At 39.2% G+C, this 21,013-nt stretch overlaps 1 protein-coding gene across 1 annotated transcript; it reads right to left on the reverse strand.

Moving 5' to 3' along the window:
• Window positions 1–5,588: 5,588 nt before the first annotated feature.
• Window positions 5,589–16,856, reverse strand: LOC108673867. The gene is made up of 10 exons (XM_018161749.2): window positions 16,275–16,856; window positions 11,704–11,858; window positions 9,866–10,110; window positions 9,264–9,483; window positions 8,792–9,113; window positions 8,333–8,498; window positions 7,727–7,890; window positions 7,190–7,393; window positions 6,589–6,756; window positions 5,589–6,050 (listed from the first exon to the last, which is right to left on the reverse strand). Exons 1-10 carry the CDS (start codon window positions 16,678–16,680, stop codon window positions 5,734–5,736), a joined length of 2,367 nt encoding a protein of 788 aa, XP_018017238.1. The 5' UTR covers window positions 16,681–16,856; the 3' UTR covers window positions 5,589–5,733.
• Window positions 16,857–21,013: the final 4,157 nt, after the last annotated feature.

Genomic DNA, 21,013 nt, shown 5'->3' on the forward strand with positions numbered 1-21,013 from the left:
CTCTCTTAACCCATTAACGCCGACAATTCCCTGCAGATTATTAAAACCCTTTTTTTCAATTTAACTTATTTATTTAGGTACCTTCTAAAGTATTGTGACAAAAAAATTTAACTTTTTTTATTATTACTCGAAATACAGACTGGCAGGTATACTTGCCATCAGGCTATAAAAAAATCATATGTCCAAGAGAAGAGATAACCAGAGTGGGTAGGTATCTAAAGTACATGGATGGATTTGCCAATGGAATCTATGCATGTATGGCCCACTCAAAGTTCATTTTTTCGTGTGAAAGGTTTCCATGCACTCTGGGTGTACAGGAATGTTGCACACACTGCAAAAATAAATGGTACGGGCGCCACATTCACGGCATCTATTGTACGGACTTTTGCCTTTGTAGGTCCAATGATGATGACTGCCGTACCGCACTGTATTCACAACAGGCATTGAAACTGGACCTGGTTTTACCTTAGGTTTCCCATATTTAGTCAGAGTTGATATCACCAGTTGCTGAGCAAAATCTAATAAGCTGATTTTCTTGCCATTTTTCCTAGAAATTCTCCATCCATTTACCACCTGTGCATTCACAGTCCAAGCGAAAAGAGGCCACCACCATTTCTTTGATCTTATTCTGCACCGGTATGCCGCTACTTGTTGATCAAATAGGTCCACACCACCCATGTGCTGGTTATAAACGTAGATTGAGTGTGGTAGGTCAACGTAAATATGTTTCCTGGCCACTCGATTCCACCTTTTTGCTTTCTTGGCAGGATCTGTGCGAAGTTTGTTAGAGGCAACGCTTACCACTTTGTTGTCTTTCCACTTTACAACCGAGATGCAGCCTGTGAATGCTTCATCACTAGTTCCTCTTTCTGCTTTTTCCAAAATTGTTCTCTTTTTTAGTGGGGCACCAGATAGTCGGTCTTCTCTTAGAGTACAAGTAGCAGCGATTTTCCTCTGTGCAAGTTCCTCTATTAATGAAACTGAACCAAAGAAATTGTCAAATACAATGTGCTGTGCGGCTTTCATATTCACTTTCTCGATCATTTCTAGCACAACGTTACCACCTAAACCAAAACCCCTATCCGAAATTCTGGAATGACTACCACAATAGGGCTCAACATGCCGCAGAATCCCATCAGACGTGCTGATTGCCCAAAGCTTGAACCCAAATCTCACTGGTTTTCCTCTAATATACTGCTTATCACCATGTCTTCCATAATATGGAACCATTATTTCATCAACGCTGTAGTATTCACAACATTTCTCATCTTTGATAGCATTGTTCAAGTGTTCAAAAAGCGGACGCACCTTGTAGAATCGATCGTCATTCATTTTCGTATTGTCGTTGAAGTGCAAGCATCATTATTTGATCAAAGGCATCCCGTCTCATTGCATTCATAACAAATTTATTTTGAGTGTCAGGTAACTCACTCCAATACAGTCTCCTGTGAGGAACCTTATTGTACCCTGAGAGAATAAGAATGGCCAAAAATACCTTCATGTTTTCGGCATTTACATCGCTACAAGGGATTCCTTTCCGATGAGCGTAGTTTCTACTGTGTTCACATAAAAATTCAATATAATCTTGTGTCCAAAATTGTTCCTCAAAAATCTCCAATGGATTTGTTTCAGTGGCGTTGACTAACTGTTCCTCAGGTGCATCGCTAAAATCCGGTACTAGATTTTCAATCTTGCTTTTATCTGTATGCCACGTGTAGATCATCCTTTTTCAACGTTTTGATCCATGGCTGGTAGATGTTGAGGTTGGATTAGATACAATTTCGAGTTGACCGTCATTTACAGATTTATTTAGAACATTAGCGAGCAAAATTCTCCTCGGAAGGTGCTCGGGATCGCACATAACTTCATCATCTGATGCATCACTGTCATGATCTGTTGCAGCTTCAGGCGTTTCTTCTGGGGGCTCTATTGCTACTTTGACTTCAAATTGGTCGTCTGCATCTTCTTGCAATGAGAAGAAGTCATGAATTTCATCTAGAGACAACCTGGAATAAGAGTTAAACAAATGAATACTAATTTTCTGTTGGTATCCGGAAAAAAGGGCTGTTCCCTACTTTTATATCCGCCCTTTTATATCCTACTTTTATATTTTTTATATAGTGGCAAGTACACTTGCCACCTATATTCAAGTCACAATATAGTAGTCATATTATATAAGAATAAAAAAATTGCATATATACGGTATATCATTAGGACGTTCGTTTAAGAAAACTGTTCACAATAGTAGTGAGTTCTAACTTGCTGACACAAGTGACAACCTACATTTTTTTATGACGTAGTAGCGCCATGACTCACACCATCAAATTCCAAAGCCAACTGAGCAGGCATGAAGCGCCTGCCGCCGCTGTTACTCATTCAGAACGCGTTCGGTACTCGTCTTGTTACCGTGAGACTCCATTTCAAACCTCAACTTTTGTTGTTTTGTAGTAATTTCATTTTTTGCAAGTGGCAAGTGTACTTGCCAAGCGGCGTTAAGGGGTTAAGCTTGCAAAGGGCAGATGTCGACTCAGCATCCATAGCAACTTCTTTTCACAGCAAGTAATCAACTCGCAGGATAGTCTGCCAGAGTTGGTTGTCACAGTGCCCTCCATAAGCAGCTTCAAGAGCAGGTTTGACAGTTTCTGGAGGGACAACCTGGCCCTGTACAGCCCTTCATGCTACAAGTGTTGGGTACCGTATCCAATCATCTTGGAACAGACACTGCAATGTGTGCAATGCTGGTACAATTTGTTGTTGACTGATGAACAGGATTGTACAGGACTTAAATCAAATTGTCAAGGAAGTCCATCATTTATCAATCATTACCTAACATTTATTTATCATTTTCCTATCATTCATTTATCATACAATGAATGCATCAATGAACCCATGGTTATCCTACTCAGCACCTGCATCATTTGTTTAACACCATCATTCATTCTTTATTCATTCTTCCATTCATTCGTTATTTATTCATTCATCATTTATTCAAATTGTTCTTTCATGTTTCATCATTCATCCATCATTTATACGTATTTCAATTTATTTATCATCCATTCATCATCATCATTCATATATCTCTTCTTTATTGTTTAATAATAGTTTATTTTTTATTTGTATATGTAGGTACTGTAAAATGGGGTGACTTTGACCACTTTTTCTTCAAAGTGATGCCATTTTTTTACTAGATAAGTTAAACTTAAATTGAAACATGCAAAATACAGGTCTATACTCCAGCTTTACTCACCATAAATTGCTGGCTCGTGCCTCTCATAGTATTGATGTAATTTAAAAAAATCGATGGTCTTTTTTGGTAAAATAACTCCAGGTTTTGATGCATTGTAGTAGAACTCTTCTAGTTACATATGCAAATGACAAATTTTAGGAAAGTATCATAGTTTGCAAATGGGGGGCGCCGCCCCCAAATGGGGTAACTTAGACCACCTAATGTCAGCCCTGACGGGGTAACATAGACCGGCTTGGAAGTTAATATAAAATTACCATATATAACATATTTTATGTTTGACAGCCTATTTATGTTTTTTCTTTATGTTTCAGACTCTACAGAGTCTTATATATGGTAATTTTAACTTAATTTCCAAGCCAGTCAATATTACCCCATCAGGGCTGCCATTAGGTAGTCACATTTCCCTCATTATGGGGCGGTGCCCCCCATTTGCAAACTATGACACTTTCCTCAAGTTTGTCATTTGCATATGTAACTAGAAGAGTTCTACTACAATGCACCAAAACCTGGAGTTATTTGGAGTTATTTTACAAAAAAATATAATTGATTTTACCACCCGGTCTAAGTTACCGGTACCCCAAGAGCTGGGCCTGCTGGGGTAACAAAGACCATCACTTTTTTTGAAATTACAGAAAGACTATGAGAGGCAGGAGCCAGCAATTTATGGTGAGTGAAGCTAGAGTATAGACCTGTATTTTGCATGTTTCAATTTAAGTTTGATTTAGCTAGTAAAAAAATGGCATCATTTATAAAAAAAAAGTGGTCTAAGTTACCCCATTTTACGGTATAATTGGTATTTTTCAAACTTTTTCTCTTTTCAGCAGTATAATTATCAATTTTTTTCAGAGATCAGAGCCTCAGAGGTAAAAATTTTTTTTGTGCACATTGACATACCTTAGCGGCTTAGCCTCTTAGGTAGGTAGCCTAAGGTAGGTATACCTAGCTACAGGCTAGTGAGGCTACGGCTACCTGCAACTTGAACTTACAATTACAAGACTACATTATTATATGATTTGATTATTTTATAGCCACATGTATATGATTATTATGATATAATGGATCCAGACTCCAGAGATGACAGCTCTTGGTCCTCCAACTTCCGAATAGACAATTGTATTGATCTACCAAAAAAATTAAATCCAGGACAGGAAGCCAAGGCTGGAATCCTGAATTCTCAATCCTTTAGGTATCACTATCACTCAGCTTATCGTTTTATCATACAAATTTGGTTTTGTATGTAATTTACGATGGTTTCATGACTTTCATCAATTTTTCCAGAGAGCAGAGATGAAATGTCAGTCAATGCGTACACCGTGACAGCTTGATTTTTTCTTATAGGAACACATTAGCCGCAGATGGCAGTCATCGCACACTTAGACCTACAGTCTACGACACAAAAATTTTACGACATTCATCCGTGGCCCGTATTCCGTCTCTGCAACAGAAAAATATCTGCCAGCTGATGCTGTCACGGGACCTCTAAAGGTCAAAGATGAAAATGTGACTGCAGAAATTGCAAATGAATACCCAGTTTATCATTATTGAATAATTTTTCTTAAACAACACCAATACTGTTTATTCACTCCTCCTATTTCGACGAATTTTAAACTCTGCTATGATACAAGCTTATTTCCAGCAATAATAGGGAAATAAGTCTGCTACATATAGGGAAAAGTAACACCTTGAAGTGGGCAATATACTCCTCTCATATCCAAAAGGCGTCTCTTTTTACTATCAATCAACTTGATTTCACTTACATATTACCAACCTTCGAATGCTTGAACAAAAATGATCGTGCAAGGTCTACCGAAATTTATGCAGGGACTGCTGACTCGCTTATCATTTATCAAGCCGCCCACTGAACAAGGGCAGTACCCTCTTCTTCGAATGTGAAAAAAACTGTTCGGTCGAGTGTTGGCATCTTTGGAAAGATTTTTCATAATCTTTCTTAAAATTTTCTAACAGCGCTTTCCCTATGAGAATAGAAAAAAATTGTACTTACGAATTTATTTAACGCATTGCAATTTTTTTTAGTTCTACTGTCAAGGACACACGAGTCCCTACTCACAGATAAAGCATTCAACATAACATAGTAATATCGCCGCTATATATTCCCTGCTGATCGATAAAAACCATACTATACTGGTCACAGAACAACGATAAGGTTTCATTTACCACAAAATAACCACAATGCCGTTTCCTTCTCGTTACGATCTTGCGGTTCAGTTTCATTCGTAAAATATATCGTCTCTCGTCAAGCCCAGCGACATTACTGTTGTGACAAATTAAGTGGCATTGAAATAAATGATATCTTAAATTAAGGAAAAAAGATTATAGGTTGTTACTAAATTAGATAATTTTTTTATTTCATTAATATATTAATTTTAGTTTTTGGTCAGATAGGTCCATCAATCATATTGAACTACAACATTGCAAATAACTTTAATTAAAAAATTCAAATTATTTGAAATAACAGCTTCAACAACCTAAGCCTTTCTAACATATTCATCACCTTCAAAACCTTGATTTACATTGCTCGTTGCAGCTCGTTTATTATCGACATCGGAGATTTTATTTTTCATATCGGCTCCTAAAGTCGGTTGAATCATTGGTAAATTTTTACTTTCTACGGCTTCCAGTTTCTTTTGCTTCCTTTCTAACGCCGCTTGTCTGAAGAAAATTCTGTTGATAACGAAGTATATGACGGCTCCGACAAATGAAACTGCGGCCATGACTTGAAAGGTACTTCGGACTCCGATATCAGCAATCAGAAAGCCTCCCACAAGGCTTCCCGCGCCTCGACCTGTTGACATAATAAGTATGTATGAAATTCGAAGTAATTATGAACGTTTACACTGCAATTTGATTTAGCATATAAGGGAAGAGTTGAGACCCGCGAGACCTCGAAGAGGCTTAGCTGCATTCAATATGATTTCTTCATTTAGTAGGTTCAACTGAACTTCACTCGTAAATGAGATTGCAATCTGAAATTTTCGTTGCTTATCCAGCCATTTATTTGCAATCTTTAGACAGTGACAAAAATATCTCATTTTAAAATGAATTTAGCGACTTATACCATTTTTTGGGATGTGGCCAGCGGCCGACTGCAGTCAATTATCTCAAGGCGACCGCTGGCCATTCCTTCGTCACCTGAAGAACGCTTCACCAGCGAAGCGACTGATATCACCTTACAGAGACAAGAAGCTCGACAGTAGCATCTGAAGATTATGTACATTGAGGACTATGGACGGATTTCACGCCATGGTTCAAAAACCAAGCTCTCGTACTTCGTCGCACTGTGACATGTGCCTAAGCTGTATAGTAAAAAAGCTGTTACTAACCCACGCCATGGTGTAGACCACCCATCAGGCCCTGTAAAGTGGCTGTAGTTGTAGGTGAGGACAGGTCGGCCGTGTAGGAGATGGCTGCGGTGATGAGGAGAGCCACCGTGAAGCATTCCAGAGCCTCGAATGGCATGCAAAGCCATGGGTTGTAAATCAGCGAATAACCTTCATGTACGGTAAGTAGAGCTATAAGTGACAGTCGGAGAAACGCAACTGCGCCTAATTATCGAACGCAATAGTACCTAAGAGAATTCAAGTGCAGAGTGAACGCCATTCAGTGAACGGTAATTATGACACGTAATGTGACGTAAGCCAACGATTAGTACCCGGCCAATTCTTTTATCTACGTCATTCAACGAAAAACCAAAACGTAGGCGTGCAATAGTAAGTTTCGAGTGATGACCTAGATTTTTTAATTGGATGCAAATGCATAATTCGTAAGATAACAACGAAAATAGAATCATAAGAAAGAAATTCAGAAAAAAGCTCAAGCAAGTAGTAGTTGAGATGTTACATGGGTTAATAAGTGACGGTGATCACCCCTGACTGAAATCCAACATCAAATACAGTAAGAATAAACATTGATTTGAAATCTTACCTATAAATCTCACAACATAGAAGCTGAAGCCTAGAATGATGGTGTTGACAGCACCCAGACTTTCGATGATGGGGGACGCGAACAGCAGGATGGGGAGACTGCAAATGTTACCCACTGTCACAGTCAGGCCCATCAAGCTCTTGGAGGCGCCCATGTCTTGCAGCAACCAAAACAAGAACGTGTCCATGGCTCCGAAACACGCGCCTGTCAGAAATGTTCATCTTTCACAGATAAATTCATCTCTCAAGGCTCTCGGACAACATTTCAAATTAAAGTATCTTTATACCTTATAGTATTTTTTGCATATTCCGCAGATAAATTCATCTCACAACATGGCAAGGCTCCAAGAAAAACATTTCTAATTGAAGTATCTTTACACTTTATAGCATTTTTTTGCATATTATCAATTGCGTATCAATCACATTTTTCAGTCTCTTTATCTTAAATAAATAAAAAACGCGTTTTTAAGTCTGAGATGGCTTCTTAAGCTCGTGTTCATTTTCGCATTAATTATACGATTTCAAGTCGTGAACAAACCTGCCACGAAACACATGACCAGGAAACAAAAAATCTCCTGATTTGTTATTATGGATTTGAAGTCTTTAATGACGCGCTCAGAAGGTTTCTTGAACTCCAAGTTCATCGTCAGGATAATCGCGGTGCAGATCAACTTTACGGCAAAATACACGTAGAATGCAGGCCTGAAATAAACAATGAATATGAGTTTAATTACCCGAAAAATTAGTTGTAAATAATAGATGTAAATTAGTAATCTAACAGCAATTAATTTGTGAGACAAAAAAAATAAATTAGCAGACAAAAGTGAAGGCAACTGAAAATATTTCAAAACAGCTGCCGTCCACTTTTCTAACGAATAATTTTCCACTATTCATAACAGTATAGCCTACATCAACAACTTACACAGAATACAAACTTCGTTCGGGTAAAAATATTGTACAACTTCGTCTGAACTTCAAAAATATATATGAATTATTACATTCAATCATTTTGCCATATTTTATAATATATGATTCATCAAAGTACACATTACTTAAGCGCGCTATTAATTTATGTGCTGTTTTGGCACTGCAGTAGAAGAAATAGCATGTTAAAAATAATCTGGAAATCTCTCAACGTCCGCACCGGTAGTCCTGGCTACCATCCGTAGAGAAAGCGTCAATGAGAGCCCCAGAAACGGGCGTCATGATGAGGGGTCCAAGACTGCCGTAGATTTTCTGGAAGCCGAAGTCGCCATCGTACTGCTTCAATATGGTCACTACCGCCCCCTCGAACAGAGGCATCGATGTCGCTGTTAGTCGTTCATAAAAAAACACAATGACGATAAAACTGTTCGGCATCTGAGATTCTCGAGGATGACGTGGATAAAAAATGATATTTTATGAAGGACGATCCTGCAACTTAAGTTGCGCGATTTACGAGTAAATACAAATTCAAAAAGTCTATAGGCAATCCAAATTATGCAATATTAGTAGCCACTTTCATATACATAGCTGTAACTATTCATTATTGCACATTTTATTTACTTGGATTACGAATGCAACGAAAAATTTATCACAATTCTGTGTATTTTCTTGCTCGCACCGAGAGTGACAGAGTTGAGCAGCCTGACGACGACGTAGAGCCAGAAGGTGAGTTGCGGGTTCAAATCTTCAACACTCTCGGTGTTAGCGCAGACTTTGTCTCTGATGACCAGCACCCTGCATACTGCATAGCAATCCTCAGGATCTGACCCCATCAATGACTTGGACATTAATGAAACTTCATCATCGAGTGAAGAAGGAGAGGGAGCAGGTTTCGTAGATGATGAGTCAGCAAAAGAGTCAGAGGACCTTGATGGAAGAGCCGCCGGGCTTCTCTTCCCTACTGGTTTTGAACTTCCGGATGCAAGCCAGGCTCGTAAGCGCTAGAAAAATTTATTTATTACATGACGTTAGGATACGAGTGTAAAGTGCATCTTAGCACGACCGTAGCTCAAACTTTTTCAAATGCCAATAATAAGCAAAAAACTAGTAATTTATTCATGAGCATGAGAGAAAATATTAACAATGCATACCTCATTTAGACTTGAACAAATATCCTCAGTCAAAACTAAGGTTTGGTTTTCGCCGGATAGTTCAAGCTTAGCGCGGTGCGTCTCGTAGATATGGGCAGGGTCAAAGTCTCTGATTGAAGGAATATTTGCCACAAGTTCGGTAAAGGAGACACTCGATTTCGGCTCTGAAGTGAAGGCTTCTTCGAACCGCCGTGAGATTGCATCTTTACTCGGCTCGGTGCTGTGGACAGAATGCACCGTAATTGGGCAATGGTTTGCTTAGCATTGAGCAAATAAACTCGCTAAAATTCATGAGTTGGTAAACCAGCGTAGCTTTCACTTGCGTTGCACTCACTGACTTCAGAAATGTTGGTTAGACATCCATTCAACCTAACAAAAAGTTCCAGTGACGACTGATTACGTTATAAAATGGCAAATTAAAGTATGCGTAGTATGTGTAGTAAAATATATGTGTTTTGTGCAAAAAATAATCATTAAATTTCTAAGCTATTACTCCCGGCGTGCTTTAGATCAACCTAACAAATTCTACTATAATATTAAAATCTTGGTAATAATATTAAAGGTGATGTGATAAAGAGCATCACTAAGAACGGGATGCTCACCCATTGACCAGGCAGCGTGGTGAGCACGACGTTAGCAGCACCTGGACAGGCTGGAGGAGAACCTGACTGTACTCGCACCGCAACTGGTCGAGGGTGTGGAGTGTGTGGGGTGCATCAGAGGCGTCCTCGCACTCCAGCGACATCGGGAGCACCTCGGGCATGGGAAGTCGTATCCTACCTACGGGCACCGCCATGTACAGGAGCGAAGTGAGTCCCGAAGCGAATACCATCACCGCCAGGAATAGCTGTGAAATTTATTTAAGATTTAAAACGGGAGTTTCATGGTCACAAGCAGCAATCGGTGCTGAGCAAAAAAGATTCCATGTACTTATGATTGCAGCGCTCTGCACTGTCAAATTTAGTTTAGTTTTATCAAATGCAGCTTAGATTAGTTGTTAAGTTCTACTGAATGACTTTTCCAAGCATTGTAAGACTCTGTCCACTGGTGATAAATCTAGTTAATAGGCCTTTGTTATTAGAATAGCATTGACAATGGAGAATGTGTGTTCGGGCCAACTTTTAAAATACATCTCTGAATCCCGTCATGAACAACACTACATTACGATAATATAACCGAAAGTAAATTTGAATCAGTCAAGAGGGAAGCAGATTTAAAATTTTATTTGGGGACAGCCAAGCCCAACGCATCCGAGTATGCAGACATTTTTTCCCCGTCACCGTTAAACTGCCTGCGGTTCTTCGCTTCATGCAACGTGCTAATTCATAGACAACCATGGCCTCGTATATCCGCAATAGATGCTATAAGCATAACGCCACTCGCACAGATAAAGGACTTGATCCCGCCGGGTATTTATTTGTATAAATATACATCTCATTTATTAAGTTTTTGAAGTAATTAAGTGTATATGTTATTTAATTATATAATTAAGAAACTAAATATGGAAGTTGATACTGACGGAAAATAAATTGCCAAAGTTGGCTGAGATTTACAGTGCACTCGTACTGTGAGCAAAACTCTAGTATAGTAACGTGATATTTTTCTCTACTCGGTAAATCGATTTGGAAACCATTTCTGCTTGCGCACTCCGTATTAATGGTCGCTTGCTGTGGCCTGTGAGGAAACCATCATTCCTTCCAAGACTCTATTTTCTAATAGACTTAGTAAATTCGATTGATATTGATTCAATAACTGAAAATAAATGATGAAATCCGATGCGGACTAGAGCAAATGCAAATCTTTGATGATAGCATTTGAGAAAAATTTATGGTCCGTTAGGAGTACATTTGTTCTACATGTTTCAAGTACCGGCATAATCATCTGAAATAGATGATGCATTTTGTTATGAAACTTCACAGTGACCTCAAAATTATCCAATTACCTTCAAAACGGCAAATTTTCCTTAATGTATCAGCTTAAAATAATGCATGCAAGTTAGAAAAATTAGCAGTGACTTTTCATGTAACCCAGTTTCCGAGAAAGTTGTTAAGCTTCTTTACTCCTGAGCTACTTTTTGCCACCCTGTTTACGTAAAGTCAACTTCAAGTTGTCCAGTTAGCGAACATATGCTGTATCGGTTACCTCAAATTTTTTTTTTCTAATTTAGGGATCAATTGACAAGATAACACCGAGTCTACGGCCCTTTTGCCACCAAGCTCTCCAGCTGACGAACTATTGTCGGCAAGCTTGTTTCGCTTACTCGTCAACTACCTTAAATTTGACAACTTGACAAGCCAGTTATCCACGTTACGAAGCACTTGCCACGAAGTTACCCAGTTAAGAAGAGCCAGTACATTAAAATATTTAGATTACCCGTCTGTTGTCTTGTAGTTATCTAGTTTAGTGGCCAACGAAATTACCTAATTTGCAGTCCACTTACTTTGAAGTTGCCAAGTTTGTCAGCGATCATGCCGGCAAGGGGGGGACCAAACAAGGCAACGAGCGGTAGGAACGCGTACACGATTCCCAGCTCCGCCTCCGTGATTCCAAGTGACCGCGCTTGCAGCGTCAGGAACGGGAACAGAGCCATCATTCCTGTCAATAACGAGAACAGAGCGATCATTCCTGTCAATAACGGGAACAGAGCCATCATTCCTGTCAATAACGGGAACAGAGCCATCATTCCTGTCAATAACGGGAACAGAGCATCATTCTTGTCACTAACGGGAACAGCTAGAGCCGTTATTCCTATCAATATCGGGAACAGAGATATTATTTCTGTCAAGAGCCACATAAGCTTTACAATTTTTGAAGAATATGGATCTAAAGTTTCCTCCAAAAAAATGCCGGCGCGAAATTTTGAAATCAGCCATAAGTTGAATTACAGTTCCATAGCATTATTTTTTTATATTTAACAAACGTAAGAGCTAAACACATCGCATTCGTAACTCTAAAAATCATTTATCGAAACCGATCTTTTCCAAATTGCTCCTGGTCAATTTTGCATAGACTTACACTCAAATTTAAGAGCTTGCATCGCGCTCAATCCTTGGTCTACTAGTATACTCGATGCATTTCAATGTCCTGTCAATATTCTCGGTCGACTTGCTGCCTGCCAGTCAGTCATGTCAACATTCTAGGTCGACTCGGTGAATGTCAATCAGTCCTGTCAACATTCTAGGTCGACTCGGTGCATGTCAATCTGTCCTGTCAACATTCTAGGTCGACTCGGTGCATGTCAATCTGTCCTGTCAACATTTTAGATCGACTCGGTGCATGTCAATCAGTACTGTCAACGTTCTAGGTCGACTCGGGGCATGTCATAAAGTACTGTCAAAATTTTAGGTCAACTCGGTGCTTGTCAATGAGTCCTGTCAACATCTTAGATCGACTCGGTGCATGTCAATCAGTCCTGTCAACATTCTAGGTCAATTCGGTGCATGTCAATTAGTACTGTCAAGATTTTAGATCGAATAGGTGCATGTCAATCAGTCCTGTCAACATTTTGGATCGACTCGGTGCATGTCAATCAGTCCTGTCAACATTCTAGGTCGGTGAATCTCGAATGTTCGATGTGCGCATGTCAATCAGCCCGGAAACATTCTAAATCGACTAGGTGCGTTTCATCCTGTTCTGGCAACATTCTATATCGACTCGGCGCAGGTCAATCAGTCCTGTCAACATTCTAGATCGACATGGTACATATCAATCAGCCCGGCAACGTTCTAGGTGGACTCGGTTGATGTCAATCAGCCCAGGCAATCATGCATGGATGATGAGCAAGACCGGTTTTGTGCAATGCACGAGGCTGACAAAAAATTATGAATTATCGGTTCGGAACTTTTGCTTTGATCAGGCGAACCATACAGACTTCAAGATCTACGCTGCGATTTGCGTTTATACTGTATTATGTAGAGATTATTCATTTCAGGTTCATTTTTCCTAAAAGTGCTTCAACCTAAATATCAACTGTACTATTTCGTAGTACAATCTTAATTAATCAAAATTTAAGTCTGATGTTTCGGACGTTTAATAATTGCCCATGCAAAATATGACTTTCATATTTGCTTTTTACAATTCGACTCAACACTCAATCAAAAACCATTTCTGAAAGTCTCAGTACTTGAACTGTCACTACATACCTCATTTGTGAACACAGTCATTATCTGATTTTTTTGTTGATCAAGAATTTTAAGGTAAAGAAAATGCTACGTAAATCCATAATTCAATTGAAACGTTCTCCAGACCTGTTCCATCATCATTTCAAACCTTCAAGAATACAAGTGTAATCAGAAGGTTGAAGAATACAAGTGTAAACCAGGTTTTTGTTTGAAAATATGCCGCTGTACGCTGATCCCCAGCAGGCGCAAAATAAGAACAGCACTACCACGCCGAACAACAAAGAATAGACACGAGAACAGCGCTTGTACGAGAGATCGCTTAAATAACAGACGTTATAGCCGTAAGCGAGCGCAAGGTGAAGGGAAGTTCGAGGTATCCTGGCTACATTGCACCTCCCCCCGCTATAGACTGAGACCCGCAATCACACGCCAAGTTCGAGGTACTCGTATATCCTGGCTACATTGCTAAACTGAGACCGGCAATCACACGCCGCGAGCTCTAGCTGTGATGGGATTCTCTTTCAAGGACAAAGATTTAGTTTGAAATCCCACATGACTTCTGATGGTTACTAACATGCGTCTGCGATCGTCACAGACGTATCACAAAAATACTCGAGAAAAATAAGTGCTAAAACCGATTGCGACAAACGGAGGTACACATGGAACAATCAAGTAAACGAGACTTAATAGCATAGTCTCAATAACGGGTTTTTCTCAAGGTTGTAATTTTTGCAACAGGATTGATTAAGTTGGTGTCTTTGATGCATACTAACAACAGTGGCAAATTCAGAGCATGGGGTAGGATTTAAACGCAATGACTATTGCCTGGCTTTAAGAATCAGCGCTTAGTTCCACCACTGAAGTTTTTCTAATATACTTAATTGTGGAGCATCCAGGGTTTTACGACTGTTTTAATAAACAGTCAGCTAACCTGCAGGCTTATGCAAGAAGTCAATTCTAGCTGCTTCCTCATTGCAGAACCAGTTTCGGCGCTTGGTTTATGCCTCAGTAAAATAACTTTCGTCCATGATGCTTCGACTGGAATAAATCTTGTAAATTGCGAAAGTATAGTCCGCTTCAGACATCCGTGTCTACAAATTGCCAAACGTATAGCAAATGAAGGAGTATGAAGTAATCATCTATAATTTAATGGATGAGGGAGAAAAATGACTACTACTTCAAATCAATACCTTAATAATAATGAAATAATTCATTTTAATTATTTTGTTAATTCATTTGTTTTGCTATGTTCTTTGCACCGGCCAGACTTCACTGAGCATCTTTAGTTTAAAAATTGCCTCGGCACCAAAATTTATCATGCATTCACTACGCCACGACATAGCGCATTTTTAGCTTTTGAATAAACAATAGCAGCGTTACTAGAATTTTGATGCCGCGAGAAATAGTGAGGTGATATAAATTGGGAATCGCTTACTTCGTTTTGTATTTCGTTGTCAATTCGATTGACGACAAAATATGATAAAATGGCGACCCGATTGAAAGACCGTTTTGGTATTAATTGATATAGAAAATTGTTTGGTTAAACACAATATTCTTAACCAGAAGTCTCTTACGTGGGATTAAATCTAGCGTAAATTATAGATGAATTGATGAACCCATGCAGCTGTTGAAGGACACCTGTGTACATGTGAGTGAGCTCAAGGTCAGCAGCCGTGAGAAACAATCTAATGTTAAACCTCATGTACATCCTGTACAGTTGATGCAGCAGCAAATATGTGTAGGTAGACTCTACCGTGCTTGCTACCATCGCTTTGTATGAACTTTAATGGGTAACTCATGACACAGAACACGCACAATCTGAGAGCGTACGTGGAATAAACAATACAACCGTACGTATGATGCATAAAATAGCTGTCATCGAACGAACCCGAGATTACGCTCCTCCTGCTTGGGTCATATATATTCTGTCATACATTAAATTCTATACATTTTTGGGTCATATATTCTAAGTCATATCAAGCATGCAGCTTACCAATTTTTACTAAAACCATTCTCACTGAATATTCTCAAAAATTAAACTTAATGGAAGTTCAACAGATGGTTACCCTCCAAACAGGTGGATAACATGGAAATATGTGCATACACATGTTTCTAAATAACATGGAGTGTGATATTAATTTATTGACATGCTAATTTGGCGATTTATTGATATACATACGTTAAAATGTGACTCACAATTAATTAAATGACTTTATACCAACAATATTTGCATTACTTTGCCGATGAAATGGACAATTTACAATTAACGGGCAGAACATAGACTTGTGAAAGACGACTGCACATTCGAGGCTTCTATGCATAAAGATTTGGTAGAAAATACACTATATAGGCATTAGAATTTGGGTGCATCTAAAGTTCAGCAAGGCCTGACCTAGTTAGTTAACTGCTTCCTAACAGGCGTCTTTCACCTGCAATCAAGACACTTTCAGATGCTCCAAGCCTCAGCAGCTTTGCCCTCGCTACACTACCTCGTAAAATTTATATTCAGTATAAATTATTAATGGAGTAGCCTCTCAAAGCTTGTTTTCAAGCCGTTCCTGATTAATATAATCCATGCAAACAAAGCTTCTTTTTCATACCATAATCGACACGCAACACCTAAGTAAACTGATCACTGGTCGGTATTCAATTTTTTTTGCGGTTTGATATTGCGGTTTGGAAAAATTGCGGTTTGATATCATTAATATGTTTAAAACTAATGAATAAATGGTTTTACAGATATCGTAATTCACTTCTCTCGAGCTTACATTAGATATACAGGACTTCAGAGTAGTGAAAATAATTGATATTTTTCGCATCAATGCAATTTGCTCGGCTGGCAGATACATGCATTAAAAATTAATTTTAACTAAAAATTGCTGCGCCTTACCTCCAAAGATGAGGAAATTTAGCAGTTTTATTGGCACGAACTCCTTAATCTTGAGATCAGCCCAGAGCTCCCAGAGTCTCTTGACGACAAAGTCCTTCACTTTGCTGGGCCCAGTAGCCGAGGAAACAGCTAAAGTTGTTCCCGCAGCTACTGTTGTTCTCGCCGCTGCTGTTGTTCCCGCCGTTGCTGTTGTTCCAGCCGCTGCAGTTGTTTCCGCCGTTGCTGTTGTTACCGCCGCTGCTGTTGTTACCGCCGCTTCAGATGCAGCTGCTGCAGCTGCCTCCGCCACACGACGACCATTCACCTGTTGCGCGGTATCAACCGGAACAGACTTCTGTTTGGAGTCACTCATATTTTGTGCCAGATTTTTTTGCTCCACTTGCAGTTTATTCGTGTCTACAGACATTATTGTTTTTATAATAAATGGCTTTCAAAATGGTTATAAAGCGGAATGAGTAAACTTTAATCCCGACATTCTTGATTTATTGCTCACAAGGCTGTGCTAATCATTCAAGTTTCTTGTTCCAAAAAGGTCACCATCATGAGACTTTCTGAGAAAGTAATGTTCATAATTAATCGACATAAAATAAATAAAAATTCGGCATTTTGCAGCCGACCCAGACACATTGCTGTTTTTGCATCAGTTCTTCGTAACAGGTTTTTATCGACAAAAAGTCGTCGCTTGATCAACCAATGGACAGTAGGTTTTAGAGAGAATATCATCTAGCCATAGAATTTTCTGTTGCGCCTCACCTTGAGAAATCCCAATGACGTTAAGATCGACAAGGAAAGTTGTTATGAGCGAAGGTCTAGCGAGCAGAATTGACGCTGCTCGTTCTAAAGCTGCATACACCGTCTCCACGCTAGCACTTGTGCTCAACGGATCAACTGTAAACACAATACAACTGCAAATACAATACAACTGCAAATACAATACAATGCAAATACAATATACAACTGCAAATACAATACAACTGCAAAGACAATACAACTGCAAACACAATACAACTGCAAACACAATACAACTGCAAACACAATACAACTGCAATCACCATTCGGCTGATCATCACCATTAAATTACCAATGCCATACAACTGTAATCACCATACTCATGCGAACATACTGGCGTCTTACAGTGGAGGATACTGAACTGAAGTATATGACACACTTTAATAATAGCTGTTTCAGAAAAGACTATACAGTCATTTTCATGGTCATCAAGATCGCGAATTTTACTTCGTCGTAGCAGCCGTGAATGATGCAAGAAGCCAATGTCATTCGCAGTTACCTCAACATAACGGATTGAAGAATCTTTTGCGGTTCGAATATATGTTTTAGCAGTAAATCATTAAGCTTTATACACCCAACTTCTGATTCGAAATAAATGTTTTTAGAAACTCCTCGAAGCCAGTCACGAACTTCACAAGAATCGATCCCCGGTGAGACTAAGCTCAATCTAACAAACAAAACAAGAATCATAGACGTTCGTGACTTCGTTTAATCCAGTGGTTCCCAAAGTGGGCGATATCGCCCACCTAGAGGCGGTGGAAAGTTTTTTGGGGGCGGTAAGGAAGAAGAGAGCGTTTGGGAGGCGGTAGAAGTCAAAGTCCGAAGTCAAAGTCCGAAGTCAAAGTCAGAAGTTCCAACGTTTGTTTGACGATTTGTACACAACACTTGCAGCACATCATGGCTCTCAGCGATGGTTTTTTTCACCCATATCTGTTTTTTTGACCTCTCCTGGGTTTAAGTCTCGGACAAATTAATGGCCGGACACGCGGCCGGTCTCACGGCAATTTCCAAATTCAATGATCAAGGAATATCTCTCAAACTAATGAACTTAACTTGATGAAACTTGGTGCACGTATTCAGTAGGACCTAACGGTAATGTTTAGCTCGTGAATTTTTTTTCCTTTTGCCTTCATTTGTTTTTGCCATAGTTGAATTGCAATACGGGCCGAAATTCACAGTTATCAAGGAATTTTTTCCAAACTATTGAACAGATTCGAACGAAATTTTGAATTTACCCTCCGTACTACCGAACGGTAATATTTAACTCGTGAAAATTTATTCGATTGTGACTTGTTTCTTTTATTTCATCTTCATTCGTGATTTAAACAGCAATACGTGCTTAAATTCGCAGTAATCAAGAAATTTCTTCCAAAACCACTGAACAGATTTGAACGAGACTTAGTGTTTAAATACCTAACCTCAGCAACGGTGATGTTTTGCTCGCTACAATTTTTTGCCTTCGTTTGCGAGTTTTACGGCTATACGTATAATTAAGGCTCTTGGTTAAACCGGCCGGTAGAAATGCCGGTCGTTCCTCCTATATCTGTATAACTCGATAACAAAAGCAAAATATTAAAATTGTCACGAGCTAAACATCACCGTTGGGAGGTTAGGTATTTATTTATATACAAAGTTTCGCTGAAATCTGTTCAGTAGTTTAAAAGAAATTTCTTGATCGCCGCGAATTTAAGCGACAAATTATCCGGCCATAAGCGGCCGAATATAAGGAAGTGTGAAATCAAGAATGACGGTGAAATAAAAAAAAAACTTGCAGACTTAGGTAAATCGAAATTTTTTTAGAAGCTAAAAAATAACCGTTTGGTAGTTAAGAATGTATATTCAAAATTTCGTTCAAATCTGTTCCGTAGTTTGGAAGAAATTATTTGATCACTGCAAATTTCGGCCTTTATCGCAAAATAACTCACAATTGAAGGTGAAATTTCAACATTTTCACGAGCTAAAAATCACCGTGGTATTACTTTAGATTAAGTGTATCCAAAAAAAGGGTGTTTTTTATTATATGTTTTTTGGGGTGTAGATTAAGGATCTGAAATCTGTTTTTGGCGGTCGGCATCGGAAATTTTTAATGCTGTTCTTAACTGGACCTAACCTGCGAGGTTTTCGTTGACCGGCTAGGTTTTTTCTATGTTTGGAGTCCGTCCGGCGGCCGGAAAAACCTAGCCAATAGTTTTTTTCTATGTTTGGAGTCCGTCCGGCGGCCGATAAAACCTAGCCATTCAACGAAACCTCGCAGGTTAAGTCCAGTTAGGAACAGGTTCCATTAAAAATTTCCGATGCCGACTGCCAAAAACGGATTTCATATTCTTAATCTACACCCAAAAAAACATATAATTAAAAAAAACACCCTTGTTTTGGATGCACTTAATCTAAAGTATTACCATCACCGTTATGTTCTGATGAATACATGTTCCAAGTTTCATTGAGCTACGTTCATTAGTTTGGGAGATATTACTTGATGATTGAATTTGGAGATTGGTCGTGAGACCGGCCACGAGTCCGGCCGTAAATTCGCCCGAGACGTCCTAGGTTTCTAGTGCTGAAACAGTTAAAACAGCTTAAAAACATATTGCTTCACTAAACGGGGTTCTACTTGTGAAATACACATTTGTGTTTAACCTTTATCTTTTACAATTGCAGCGTACTAAATTTCAAGAAAGAGGCGTATGTTTTTATACGTGTCTGTGGGGGGCGCTAGAAATTCACTAGGGAGCCAAAGGGGGCGCCAGTCTGAAAAAGTTTGGAAACCACTGGTTTAATCGAACAAAATAGCAATAATCGAAGATGTTCCACACTTTGTCTAATCTAACAAACATTACAAGAATCGCAGGCGTTCCTAACCTTGTCTAATCAAAGTAACATTACACGAATCTGCGACTGGCCACGCTTGGCTTCATTTAAATAACACTACAAGAATCAGCGACAGACCCGACTTGGCCTAATCTAACGAAAATTACAGAAATTGACGAACATTAGATAAATTGGCTCCATCTAGTGATAAAACAGAAAAATAAGCGACATGACACACCTAGCCAGCCTAACCTTAAAGACGCCGACACAACTACTTACACTAAACTGTTGATGCATTCACATTCCACCACCCCTAATTTGTTCCGGATATGCACCCAGGGTGGGGGTGATCCTGGCACTAATTTGCCGCAAGTCCAGTGATGAAGCCGCTAAAGAAATGGTAACACACGAAATTTTTTCCAGTGGCCGGAAGTTACATTAATGTTGGGAAAACTACCATCGTATTTAGCGCTTGCACTTTCCCTTCGAAATAATTAACACTTCCTATTGCAGCGTTTGAAACTTCCCATTGCACGTTAGTGACGTTACAACGGACCGGTTGAAAGTTGAAAATAGCCATTGCATAGGACACCTTGAAAAAGGAAATGTACATGTGCATGAGTGAGTAAGTAAAAGATAACGTCAAAGCTGGGCTAAAGTAGAATGTAGGTAGGTACGTATGGAAAAAGATAGGATTTGGGAATGGGTATGGAGGAAGAAGAGAGGGTGTTTTAGAAGTGTAGGGAGAGCCTAGAAGAGCTTAATGAGCGAGAGTAAGTATGGGAAAAAGTATGAGGGCAGACGATATGAAATAAAGCAAAGCAAATATGCACGTGTAAATTGCCAGTATATACGTATGTATGTGCGTGCAATGTGTCAGGTACGTGAAAATGTGCAATTGAGCACGGGACAACGAGCCAAAATCCCCATTAAAAGTAAAATTCCGGCGGTAAACCCGAAAAAAGAGCTAAAATTTAACAAATAACGCCCAAACGAGAAATAAAGCACGGTAAAGTGAACAAAAAACATTTGAACTATTTGAATTTACGCGAAAGGGAGTCCTTGTGAAACCGTTGCATATTTTAATTTATTGAGAAATTTGCCGCTCATACTAATCTAGTTTTGAATAAGCTAGGTAGTCG

Source organism: Hyalella azteca, unplaced genomic scaffold (assembly GCF_000764305.2).
Source record: "Hyalella azteca isolate HAZT.00-mixed unplaced genomic scaffold, Hazt_2.0.2 contig16486, whole genome shotgun sequence".
Lineage (NCBI taxonomy): Eukaryota > Metazoa > Arthropoda > Malacostraca > Amphipoda > Hyalellidae > Hyalella > Hyalella azteca.

Bases quoted from the DNA above. Each gene is read 5' to 3' on its own strand.
- LOC108673867 (XM_018161749.2), bottom strand. From the start codon at position 16,680: ATGTCTGTAGACACGAATAAACTGCAAGTGGAGCAAAAAAATCTGGCA. The intron at 11,859-16,274 runs GTAAGGCGCAGC...CGTTATTGACAG, and splicing joins AAATTTCCTCATCTTTGGAG to GAATGATGGCTCTGTTCCCG. The intron at 7,394-7,726 runs GTTTGTTCACGA...CATTTCTGACAG, and splicing joins GGTCATGTGTTTCGTGGCAG to GCGCGTGTTTCGGAGCCATG.